The 13,082-nt window shown below is 42.1% G+C and overlaps 1 protein-coding gene across 8 annotated transcripts in view; it reads right to left on the bottom strand.

Moving 5' to 3' along the window:
* Window positions 1-13,082, bottom strand: part of XYLT1 (xylosyltransferase 1) — a 174,979-nt gene that overhangs the window by 57,928 nt on the left and 103,969 nt on the right. For all 8 annotated transcript variants that reach the window (XM_064725398.1, XM_064725399.1, XM_064725400.1 and 5 more), the window contains 2 exons: window positions 5,420-5,592; window positions 4,610-4,812 (listed from right to left, as the gene is read on the bottom strand). In XM_064725398.1, the coding sequence (XP_064581468.1) occupies window positions 4,610-4,812; window positions 5,420-5,592 (376 nt within the window). The remainder of the gene's footprint in view (window positions 1-4,609; window positions 4,813-5,419; window positions 5,593-13,082) is intronic.

Here is a 13,082-nt window from a genome sequence, read left to right as displayed (position 1 = left end):
CCAAAGGTTGTGTCATTTGGTCACAGGTGAAATGGGCCAGGTCATGGAGAATTTGACAGAACAGAAATCATCCCTGATGTAGTTTTTATAGAATGGTGGTCACCCATGCTTTGCAGGGGATGAAACTGAGCCAGTGGCAGAAACAAGGACATGATCTCCCAGGTAGTTCTAGCACCTGAAAAATAACCTGAAAAAGTGGTAAAGCGTTTTTCCCAAAGGTTGAACTTCTTCCTAAAATCTGTTGGTTGTAATTATTTTCACCTACCACAAGAAGAAAACCTGAACATCTCTTCCCTGCACTCCCATCTTTTCACTCTTGGCAAATTTCTCTGGCCCAGGGACCTCATTTAGAAGGCATCACTTTGGTTTTTTATCAACCAATGTCACCTTGACCAACAGAGGGCAATACAATGAAGCAAGTGCAGGTCAGTCAACAGTTATTTTCTAGCTCAGTTTTTTAAATTTCTGTGTTATTCTGGTTGGCAAAGATAATCTCCATATTGGCACCTGCTTAAAGGAGCAGGGCCAGTCAGACCATCCCATTCACTCCCTGCAGTGTGCAGTACCTCAGCTGCTATTTTCATGATGATACACCTTCCATTCAAGCACCAGATCCAAACTGCTGCTGAATGTGTCTCATTTAACTGAGGCTTCTCAATACAGGCCTTTATGGGAAGTACACGACTTCATCCTAAAATAATGCCAAGCAGCAAAACACAAGTAGTTTCACTGGGTTTCATTTAAATTCTTTTGTTACACCTGATTGCCCAGGATGGAAATTGTAGTTGTATCTGCATTCCTGGCTCCATCTATAAGACACTTTATTTTCTTACTATTCTGAAGCACTCCCCAAGCTTCTGCTAATAATTTTGCTTGACCTTTATTAAAGACCAAGCATTAGCTGGCAATTAGATTTGGTGATCCCTTTGGTGATTGAGACTCAGTGATTTACTGTAAATTACAAATAGTTCAAATGTTTCATTATGTTTATTCTTTATACAAGCTCTGTGGCCAGGTAAGCACTGACACGATATTCACTGTTAAATGATCTCATTAAACTCCTTAATTTAAGTGGTGCAACACTTCACCTGCCACATTATCCAAGGACTCCTGCAATGCACATTAAACATTCAGCATGAATAGATGCTCTACCATAGTTCACCTTGTTGGGAGTGAAATTTCAGTCCCTGAACATAAGGTTGACTACTTTATGCTGTTTGTCAGAGACAATAAATAATGCAAATAGATAGCCATGTAAAGTAAGAGGCTGAAGACATCAATAGCTTTCCCATAAGGTTTTGAAAGAGGCTCCCAAAAGAAAAGACTTTAAATTATGAAAAAATACCACTAAAATTAAAAAAAAAAAGTTGAGGAAAAGGAAGGAAGGTGCTGATTTCTTCCATTTCTTTGTGAATGCAGTGACAGTGAGAGATGACTTCTTGAGAACCCTCCAAATCTGTTCCTTTTTTATTCACAAGCCCAGAGCAAAAGGAGGGACAGTCACACAACCTCCCATCTCTGACTTACTTGTGGAGGTTGCCTTTAACCATTTCACCCCTCCTTTTCCTGCTGAGAATGTTTAACAGAGCTGAATGAAGTCAAGGGTGGATAATGCACCACATCTTTTCACTTAGCCCAATAAATAACATATTGCCTCTTGATTAAAGGGAAACACTTTTGTTGGAGGCATCTTTGTGTCCAGACTGTTTGCCAGTGGTTTGTACTCAGTAAGAAGCACATGGGTTAGAAACTCCTCTGTGCTACTGCTGGACCTACAGACTCCACAAACAAAACATTCAGGCATGAAGAGGAATAATAAGGGTATCTGGATTTTCCTGGCATGCATATGTTTTATTTTGCATATTTTTAATTGTTTCCTTCACAAAATGAATAGTTCTAATATTTTTCTCCCATGCCTTTATATTTTATGATGCTTAACATCTGCTTCTGGACATCTCTTCTGAAGGATGAAAGGCTCCTGGCAATTCCACTGTAGTCTGTGAACAGACCAGACTGCTCCCTGGACAGATTTAGGCTTCATCATATCGTATTAACCCCACATATTGAGTATGACTTTTTGACTTAGAAGGCTGGATTAGCTTTTATTATCAGAAGAGAAGTAGTAAAGGTTTCAGTATTACAGATGGAATGGCAGATGGGAAGCAAAAGCTTAATATGAAGCAGCTCTGGATAAAAACTATTAATCTACAAAATTCATATGTTCTTATGCAGGGAAACCTAGCAAAATCCACTGCAGTATGACTAACCAGAGAGAAGTGTAAAGTGCCCCTAGCCCATTATCTGACAAATCATGGCATGGGGTCTGAAGGAAAAAAAGAATCCCCCAAACACCCTTTTTACTATTTCCTGAAAAAACAATCAGCTCTCTCTGGGTTATGCAGGGAGGTAATGCCTTCCTAAAGATTATAAATAATAATAATTTATAGCACCTCCACCATGAAAATTAAATGGACTCATATATATCTTTGATGAGACAAGATCTTCCATGGTTTATAGCTGTAATATCCCATATTAAAAGAAGTACTTAACGTTACTTGTAAGTCACTGTCAGTGAAGTTGCAGCACTAAAAAGGTTTATTATTTTTTGTTATTATTTTGAAGTGCATCATGGGATGAAGAGGAAGCACGTTCCCTGCAGTTCTGGTAACAGAGCTTTGGCAGGGAGGGAAGTGAGCACTTCAGAGCCTGCCTGGGTGCTGAGAGCCCCCGAGAGCCCCTGAGAGCCCCCAAGAAGCCACCACAGAGCTCTGAGAGCGGCTGCAAGGGACAAGCACGACCTTCCAGAGCTCCCCCTCTGATGAAACAAGTGCCTGGGATTTCTCCAGCAGAGGTGGAATGACTGCAAGACAGCATGGCACTATCACACACTCCATGAACGCTGAACCAGCCGCAGTCTGCCCCACAAGGCCAGTGGTTGCTGATGGCCATGTCTGGAAGGCACTGTCTCCATCTGGCCCTGGGGTTTGATTTGCTCCCCAGGGAACTGGGAACAGTTCAGACTGCCCCAGGTCATGGCCTCAGCACTACACAGTGGTTGGGGTGGGCTCAACAGCACAGGAATGCTGGACACACCTGCAGGCACTAGGGCACAACCACACCAGACCTTCAGCACTCTCCTGCAATTTATCCTGTTTAATTCACAGTGCCATCACCTACTTATTCCTTTATGGTCCTGCATTAGACCACTTTTCAGCATCAATACAGCATTCCTCAACAGGAAAGTGAATAATCAGGAATAACAAGCTAGCTTTTCCCAAAACTCAAGAGATATACAGAAAACTACATACTCTCCTTTATAAGCAAGATTAATATGTCAAAACTGCTAGTTGTCTCCCTGTTGCACATCATAAGTGTTTAAATAGTATGATTTCATAATTTAAGTCCCCATGTTCTAATATCAAGGCAGCCTCAAGTAAGTCTTGTGCTCTAATCTTCCTCCCCAAAATGTGTTGCATTTCACAGAGCATCAGCAATAAAGCCTTTTGTCAGTCCTCACAAAATCCTTCCTAAGGCACAGGCTCAGGCGTTTTGCCATTGTTCACTTCAGTGGCAATTTCTGTCCAAGAGCACCTTCAGGAAGGGATTCAAACTTTGAGGGAGCTCTTGGAGAAACCTCACCAGTGGAAGCATATTTCTCTTCCAGGAGTGTTAAAACCAAGTTGTATCATCAGGAAATCGCCCAAGAAGGTCACTTCCCCTTTCATTGGTTCATTTCAGCATAGAGGGAAACAGAAGTCACAAGAATTTTGTGTTTCCTTCTTCTTAGTAACGCTTACAACCTAAACCTAAAAACAGCTTCAGGACACTTGGGGGTTTTTTGGGTGGCTTTGTTGTTGTTGTTGTTGGGGTTCTTTGTGGGGTTTTTTTGGTTTGGGTTGGGGTTTTAACAAGCTATCTACTTTTGCACAACATAACAAACTTACTGAATGCAGCTCTGAGGCCTGGGTGATGTAAATCCAGAAAGAATATAATTTCATTTAAAACCACAAGCCTTATCGTGTGATGGGGTGTGAAATTCTTAGCCTGATGCCATCTGAATGAGGATATTTAGGACACGGTTGGTGCTGAAGATATAATTGACTCCTAGCAACTTATTTGTCACTTCCACAGCCATTATCCTCCACAGAAAAAGTACTAAAAGAAGGGAGAGGAGTACCTGAATCTATATTCATACCTTCAACTCTTGCTGTTGAAGGTATCAAATGACACTGTTAATCAGAGCCCTGGGAGGGAGGAATCTCTCCATGCCTGGGTTTCATTAGCTGAGCTCCAGCACTTTTGGCTACTTTCCTCATCCTCTCTTGCAGGTACCCCTTTTGTGGGAAATAATGACTGACTGGAGCAGCCTCTCAGTGGAAGTGCCCCCCAGGCAAAGGGGAGACACACAGGGTACAGGCAGGTGGTTGAATACCTGGCTAAATTGTGGCTGTCAGACACCAGCTCACCAACAGGAGTTTTCTGGTGTAAAACAAAAGAAACTACTCCTCTGCTTCTTGCAGCATAGCACAGACATTATCATTGTTTATCATTGCTTATCTCCATACATCCTTTAGGAACAAAACGTGCATCCTTAAAACACTCACTGTACCTGATTGGGTAGTCAGCAGCGCTGAGGTTGATGAAGAAATCCCAGGGCCAGTCACTCATCTCCATTAAGTCCTTCATGGTCTGCAGGTAGGTGGTCAGAAGGCTTGCTCCTCCCCAGATGGTGGCCATTCTCCAGGAGGTGACTCTCACGTTTGGGTACTGGCTGGCAAACTGCAGCACTTGCCGGTGCAAGTAATTGGATCGCTTTAAGGAGAGAAGAGTGAGACATTCAAGTTATTCCGTCCAAAATTGTCTCCCCGTGTTCACTAAAGGCCTGCCCTGCTTCTTGACTCACTCAGTGCTGCCATTGCTTTGCCCTCTATTTCACACAACCTTCTTTTGCTAAATGTGCAGAGAACCCTTAATATTTGTTATTACAACTACAGTAATCACTAACCACTGTGATTAGCTTTATTCACCATTTGTTATCACAGAGCTCAAAGGGCTTTTGTAAAGGAGGTGACTGCCACCACCTCCCTTTTACAGTGTGTCACTAACCCAAGGCACCTCAGGTCAGCTCTCCATCCTCACTCTGCACCAACTTTAGATACTGCTAACTAAATGTACAACAGACAGACAAGGGGAGATACTCATCAACAGAGAAGGAGAAATGAAGGCTGTTACATAAATAAGATAACAAGAAAGAAAATTTAAGGGAAAAAAAAAAGAGGCTCCAAACATGTAACAGATGGAGAGACAAAAAGTGACGTGCACTTTATGCAGCAGAGGTAAAGGGAAGATGAAGAAGATGACAAGGATGGGTAGACTGACAGATGGTGAGACAGGCAATTTATAACCAGTGATATATTACCTTGTCAACATGAATGTAATAAAAATGGTCTTTATGGTAAATAGCCTTAAACATGCGCTGGAGCTGCCGGGAAGCTCTGCCATGAACAACCAAGACAAATGCGATCCTGACTGGGTTGGCTGGCATGTACTCTACGGAGTCCTCATCCCACTGAACATTGTTGTTGGCTTTTCCTGTTCAAAAACAAAACACAGGACATCTCTGAGTGTATCCACAGGGCAGGGTGCAGAGAGCAGTACACATTCCAGTTTGGCTCCCTCATCTAACGCCCTTTGTGGGGCAGGGTGAGCACTCATGGGGGTGCAGCCCGTGTCCCACCCAGTCTGCACCCCTCTCCTTTGTCCCCACACAGGGCTGTCCTTTCACCCCTCGGGCAGCAGCCCATGCCCATGGGCCTCATCCTGAACAAGGCTGCACAAGCACAGACAAGTACCCAGATGTTCATGAGTTGTATCAAGATCCTCCTGAGTACAGAACCTTCCAAGGAATCCCCTCCAAGTTTGTAATTCGTGTCCAAAGTATTCAAACACTGACAAGGCTGGTGTTCCCCCAGAAGGAAACCTCTGTTTAGCCAAAGCTGCTCCTTCCCATGGTCAGCACAGCTCTGCTGAGAAGCTGGTGGGACTCTGCTACTGAACTGCTGCTGAGGATTACTGACAGATAGCATTTATTTGTAACAGCAGATGTGCCCTGGAACATTTAAATGCAACCTGCATGTCTTCACTTTTTCATGGAGGAGTGGGGCTCTTCCAATACAATTTAAAATACCTGTTCATTTTTATTTTAACAGAGTAATTTCTGGTCTTCCTTTTCTAAAGCAAACCTCACAGTGTGCGGTTCAGACAGGATGTGCTGATAAACTGAAGAGCTGGAGGGACATTTCTAATAAGAAATTTAAAGTGCTTTGGTTTTGGTTTGTGTACCCACTCTGCAATTCAAAAACCAGAACACAATGTAAGAAAAACATAATTTTATCCAAAACACAACATTCATTCTTCAATGAAACAACACCATTCTTCAGTGCTCTGACCTTGTAAGGACCTTTCTCAACAAAAATGATTTAGAAAGAACCTGAAATTTTGAATATTAGCAGACAAAGAAGGAAAGTACCTCCAAGTCAAAAATCTTCCTCCTGCCCAAATTTTCCTCTTGCAAATTTTAACTTTTTTATTTTTTTAAATGAAAGGAATAGTGTTGCCTTAAAAGATACTTGATGTGAGGCCCCCATGCCAGAGGTAAAATTTTCAAATTTCCAAGATCTGAGCTGTTACCAGTTTCTGCACTTAGTGCCTTTTGTGATGCCCCTTTCTCCTCCCACCTCCACATCCCCACCACCCCAAGGCTCCTCCTGCAGGCAGTGGAGACATTTGCTCCAGGCAAATGTAGGACAAATTTAAGGCTGTTCCTGGGCTCAGTTATCAGACAGCCTGAGTGCAGCTACAAAGCCCACTGCACCTTCCAAAACATCTCCTACAGTTATTAAAAACACATGCTTGTGTCTGTTTGATTTGATATAAGGAACATGAAGGAAGACATTTGCCAAGAGTGAAGTGAGACTAAAGGAGAGGGAAAGACACTTTTCCCCAGGTTTTAGAAACTGGAAACATATGTTGGCAAAATTAAACAATACCAAAAGCTTTCTTCTTTTCCAAATGTAATAATTACAAAATAAATATTGGACACAGAAAAAAGACCTTTGCCTAATCCTTCTTGGGCATCTCCTCCTTGTTCAAGGCAGTAGTATAAACTTGGAAAAAACATAACAACTGAATGTTTGCAGAGCACTGTTTAGGTGATCAAACAATGGACAATATGATGTCCTGAATTGTACTGAAATCCCCTTGAGTAATTGAAATGCTTTCAGCCACGAGAGAGAGAGATCCTGCTGCAATGGGAGCAGCACATCCCAGAAGGGAATGGGAACGGTTTCAACATCTCCCACAACTCTCCCTTCGAGCTTCTCCTCAGCAGAGCTTCCCTAGCCCACTTCTCCAGGTCAGAGTCTGTTTCTGCCAGGGAAGCTGTCCATGTCAGAGGTGTCCCTTGTGCCCAGGAGGGGCTCTTTGCTGACTGTGTCCAGGGCTACAGGGCAGCGGTGCTGCTGTCCAGGAGCACACACAGATCCCCAACAGCACAGAGTCCCAGAGGCTCCCAGCACTCCCTCCCTGTCCACAGCCCCTCAAGGAACATCTCTGTGCAATAGTGCTGCTCAAAATTAATGCAACTTTATTGCTCCCTGTTGTATTCAGAAATTAGGAAATTTCCAGCCCCATAAGTAATTCTTAACTTTACACGGGACACAAACAATTTAAATGGTATTTCTTTAAAAAACCCTCCACCAGTGGTTCACTACGACTCAGAGGAGTATTAAAACATTAGAAAGATAGCTTAAATTTAATTTATTCTATAATTTGCAGTTTGTTTATTATGGCCATTGGCCTCTGCTGAGTTCCACTGTTTTCTCCTGTGCAACTGATGAGCTTTGCCATGCATGTGCTCAGGGTTTCTGCAGAGTGACAGGGACAAAAAGGGACTGTGAGAGAAAGAAAATGTGCTTGCAAAGAGAACTGACAGGGGAATGAAGGGCAATTGCAATTGCAAAAACAAGCCATTTTTCTTTTAAACTGTTTTCATTTCAAGCTGATGATGTCCCATCAATGAACTCAAATATTTTTAGTGGTTTTCATTACGTTTTTGGATACCTCTCTTTCGAAATCAGTGATTTTCTGCAATGATATGCAGAAGGTGAGGGGAATTTAAAATAGTCATATTGTGGGCCTTTTATTTTAATATAACTTGCTGTCAATACCCACACTATCATTTATCTAGCAATTACTGAGAACAAAATCCTCTCAAATTTTCACCTGAAATGCCACCTCACTGCATCAGTTTTCTCTAATAAATTCCTGCAGTGACTTATTTTGTTCTCTTCTGTTTTCCTTCTCTAAACATTTTTTTTTTTTATACACTTGTTTCCTTCTTTCTCTTTTAGATCCAGGATTTTTATACTTGCATTTACCACCTGCATGCTATTATGGCTTTTTAAATGTAATCCTATTTGTGGCTGCCTGGAGTTTCACAAAGGAAGAATGCTACACTTTTTCCATCTGTCAGACTACCTGCTTCTTTGCTCTGTGCTGTCACTTCCCTGGTTTTAGCTCATGGCTGCTCAGCACCCTCTATTTTGCAACTACTTCACTGATAAAGAACCAGCCTGGTTTGCAAAGAAGATGAAATTGGCAGGAAACATTCAGCTGAGGATCTGCTTACTAAAAAATACAGCAGGACTTCTGACCTGTATGAGCAATGTCAAGACCTGAATAGCTCCAGCCCCTTCATTTCTGTAAAGCTCACGCAGACCAAAGCCCAGCTCATCATGTCCGTGCCTACATATTGATGAGCTGCCTCAGGTAGGAGCTCATCCTCTGCAGGCTCTTGGGACAGGATACACAGAAAATGCATCAGATGACTTCACTTAACATCCTACCATTCACTAGTGGTAAAAATCTAAAAGGATTTTAAGAAGCACTTGGATTTGACAGCTACTTGGGTGCATCACTACACTGCATTCTCCCATGCACTAAAGCTCAGCCTCAGAGATTATTCCATCTACTCCCTCAGTCACTTCAGTCCTGCAAAAAAGCAGCTGCCAACATCACCTTGCTCTCACCCAGCAGCTACAGAGGACTCATGGACAGCTCTGCAGCATTTCCTATTCCCAGCCTTTGCTACACTTGCCACCTCTCAACATTCCATCATCTGCCCTTCAAGAAATATGAGCCAAGCCAACACACGAGAATTTCAGTCTCAGTGCAACTCAGTGGAGGTGCACTCCATCTCACCTAGAAAGCTTCTCAGGGTGAGAGTATTGCCTGTTGAATGAAGTTTCCTACATGTTTAGGGAATTTCCTTTTCCTGGGATAATTTACAGAGATCAGTGCTTTATAAACCTTAATAAAAAGCCCAGAATGTCAATAGAAAGTAAAACAAAAACCATCAGTGCTTCATAAACCATAATAAAACCCCCACAATGTTAACACAAAGTAAAACAAAACTCATAAAGAATATGATTGATACAGTTCCATATTGGGAGCACAGCTCTACCCTCAAAGTTGCTTTGCACATATGAGTCAGAGTGAGTGCGACATCCTCTTGATGGCCTTTGGGCACAGGTGAAACAGCCCTGCCCTTGAAGCAGGACTTGTCTCAAGCTTCCTCAAAGTTTGCTGTTTCCTTGCACAGTGGGAACAGAGGATAGAAGAGCAGCTTCTCACATTGCCTTGCCCCAGAAAAACTGGAACCTCAGCAGAAGGGGAAGTGCACACCCAAGCTCATCTTCCAGCCCTTGTATCAAAGAGCATTTATTGTGCTGCCTCCACTGAACGCAAAACCACAGCACTTTGCTCTGTCACAAACTTACTAAGAAAAGTAAAATCTCCACTTCTGCTTCCTGCTCAAAGCCTGACAGGCCTGACATCAATGTGTTAGCAGGAAAACCTGTACCTGTTTTTGAAGATAACAGGAGAATCTCAGCTCTAGTGCAATTTTAGCTTGTATTTTCTATGTCCAGAGAAACTCATAATTAACAGCTTAATCTTCAACTGTTGCAGTATTACTGAATTCCAGAATAATGAAGACAGTGCAATCATTTTCACATTTGTTGTGATGCCACATTCTGCTCAATCATCCTCCAATATAACTCAGAGCCAGCCTGCTGATCTCTTACCTCTGCTGTAATTAATGGGATCACACTTCCCCAGCAGCACAAAGCAATCGTTCAATCTATTTTGTGAGCCACCTTATGTTTTGTAAATCAATCCATCACCTTCTGTTCTCAGTTTGGTATTGTCCTGGCAGTCCAACAGATTTCCTCTGCCCAGGAAATGGATGCTGCTGAGTCCCTCTGAGCAGAGCTGTGTGCGTACCCTGAGCCTTGGTCCACGAATCAGTGGACAGAGGACATTAGCAGAGTTATTGCTGTGCAGTTCAGCTGAGTATTTGCTGCTGTTACATCCATAAATGCAATCAGGAGCCCTGTCATTACAGCAGGACTATGAGCCACAATCACTCCAAAGAGGCAGAGCTCTGTAGTCCCTACTTAAACTCCTAGGAGCAGCTCCATCCCCTTCAGTGGGACCATTTCTGCAACACCCAGCTGAGTGGTAGTTGCTGAACTCAGATTTCCACTATAAACTCCTTTTCAATTGCTCACAACTCAACAACACAGCAGGTTGAAAATTTCCAGGTTTGGCTTCTATCTAAAAACGTTTTCCATTTTGATTAAAGCACAAACAGGTTTGCCTTGTTCAAATGGTGGCAAGACCAAAAATAAATAAATAAATACCATGTTTTCATTTAGGACACAAAAATTTTGTATCAGAACTAGTAATAGAAGTACTTGGAGGGTTACATAAAAACCACAAAAAATGTCACTGAGCAATTCACCAGTGAGCCAGGACCTGATGAGAGAAGTCTTTGTCTGAGGGTTTGATAACAGAGCATTGCCCTGGGCTGAGCCAGAGCTCCTGCTGGAGCTAAGCCCCAGTGTCCGTCACAGCAAGGGCATCTCTTGCCATCAGGCTCAAGGGGGAAGGTCAGACTTGCTCCAGTGAGGACACCCTGCACAGGAGAGCTGACTTCTGAAGCACAGTGTGTGTTAATTGTACTTAGCTGAAAAGACAATTTTTCCTATGCCAGCACCTAGAAAACTTTCTTTAGCAACATTAGTCCCACCTTTGGGATGCCAATTTTCACTTCCAGTCTAAGAAATTATCCACTTGTTTCCATGGTGGTCCTTGGGGAGATCTTCAGTGAAAGAAAAGATTGCAGGTGAGCACTGATTACACATATATATTTTAAATTATTACTATTATGTATATGTAAAATGCCCACTGGTGTCTGGTCTGCTCACTGTGCAGAAGATTGCTCTGGTCAATAAGATCTCTACCATAAAGTGGGATGAGCACCTTGTGTGCCCACTGAGCACATCCACTGCCCAGGCCACTGAGGAGCTCCAGCAAAGCAAACCAAGCTCCTGAAGGAGAAAATTACCATGACTGGTCACAGGTGTGGCTTCTCCTTGTGGGTTTTAACTTAGCAAAGTAGGAGAGGTGAAATCAGTTGAGATGATCTTCTGCACAACCCCAGGCATGGGGATTAGAGAGGGATGGTTATGATTACAGAGTGAAGTATTGCTAGTTGTGTTCTGTAGATTTCCTTAAAACTGCTGTTACCTGTACTTTTATCTCTGAGTTAGCACTGAACACTTTGGAAAAAAATTCAGAAATCCCACTGCTATTGAGGAGTGGATATTCAATTTTTTTGCAGTAATGTTTTATCTCAACAACCCTGTTTTACAACTTTTCAGTGTCAGACTCTATCAAAAATTACAGGAACTATTTATGATCCTCTGTAACTTCATATGATCAAGTAACTCATAAGCAAGAAATCAGTGCAAGGCAGGAGGGAAGCAGTGAGACATAATTTAGAAGCACTCAGTGGCTACTGCATTTAACATTAAAGAGACAGATTTCAGTAATGTTCTTTCCATGCTGAGAAGAAGCCCTGGCTTGGAACAAAGGAGCTGCTGATCTGGGCATTTTGAGTCTTCTTTAATCATTTCAGAGGGTGACAGCATAAACTTAGGGCAGTCAGAGGAGAAGAGTCACTGCCTTGCAGATGGAAATTCCCTTCATGAGATCACTGGGAGATCCTCTACAGTGAGTTTGGGAGCTGATGAGCAGCTCTGCATCCCTGAAAAAATTATATAAAAAGGGAATCTCACTGCAATTACAGATGTGGGTTCAGTTCTGCTGTCCATGAACAGAAAAATAAAAGGCATGAAAGAAGAAAGGTAGAAAGATAGAGAATACATGTAGAACTGTTTCATATTCACAGCTGGATTATTAGAAGATGATTTTTTTCTATTTTATTCTAAGGGAAAAAAAACCCCAAAGATATTTCTCAGTTTGGGAATTTAAAAGAAACCACTTCCACACTTCCACCCCAGCTTTCTCATCCTCCCGTTACAATTGTGTAACATTTGTGCTGCATGCAGCATTTCCAGTACTCACTTAAGAACCCATTGGAGCAGACATCATCCATTACACAAATCCAGAAAACACCATGCACCAGAAAATTTGGTGAATGTGCCTTTTCTTCACATCATTTGCAGAATTCATTGTAAATGAAGAAATATAAAAACCTTGAGAACAAGGACAGCAATTTTTTGTATCACAAACCTGCAAAAGCAGTTGAGATAACACAGAACTGTTCAAAATCAACCTTCAGGGTCCATGTATGTGTGTGTGCAGCAGCAGCACACTCATATTCACTAAATATCCAGCAAAAGCAAGCAGCATTTGGTTTGAAGCAGCCTACCATATTTCAAACAAAAAATTTGTTCTATCTTGCAGACAGTATTGAATCATTACTGAAACCATTTTTATGATTTGCAAATGACCAAGTAATTATCAGATTCCACTATACTGCACTTGCAATACACACTAAACTTAATTTACTACAATACTTATCTAGGCAGGCCAATCATCTCTGTAACAAGCTTGCTTTTCTGACTATCCTAATTATGGAAATGCTAGCATTCCTGGGAGACAAATCTCAATTATTTGTAGTTTTGCTGGAGTGTGTTAGTCAAGCATTTTCT

Source organism: Zonotrichia leucophrys, chromosome 14 (genome assembly GCF_028769735.1).
Source record: "Zonotrichia leucophrys gambelii isolate GWCS_2022_RI chromosome 14, RI_Zleu_2.0, whole genome shotgun sequence".
Classification (NCBI taxonomy): Eukaryota; Metazoa; Chordata; class Aves; order Passeriformes; family Passerellidae; genus Zonotrichia; species Zonotrichia leucophrys.
The sequence above is the reverse complement of the archived record's forward strand: the minus strand, read 5'-3'. Positions and strand labels throughout refer to the sequence as shown.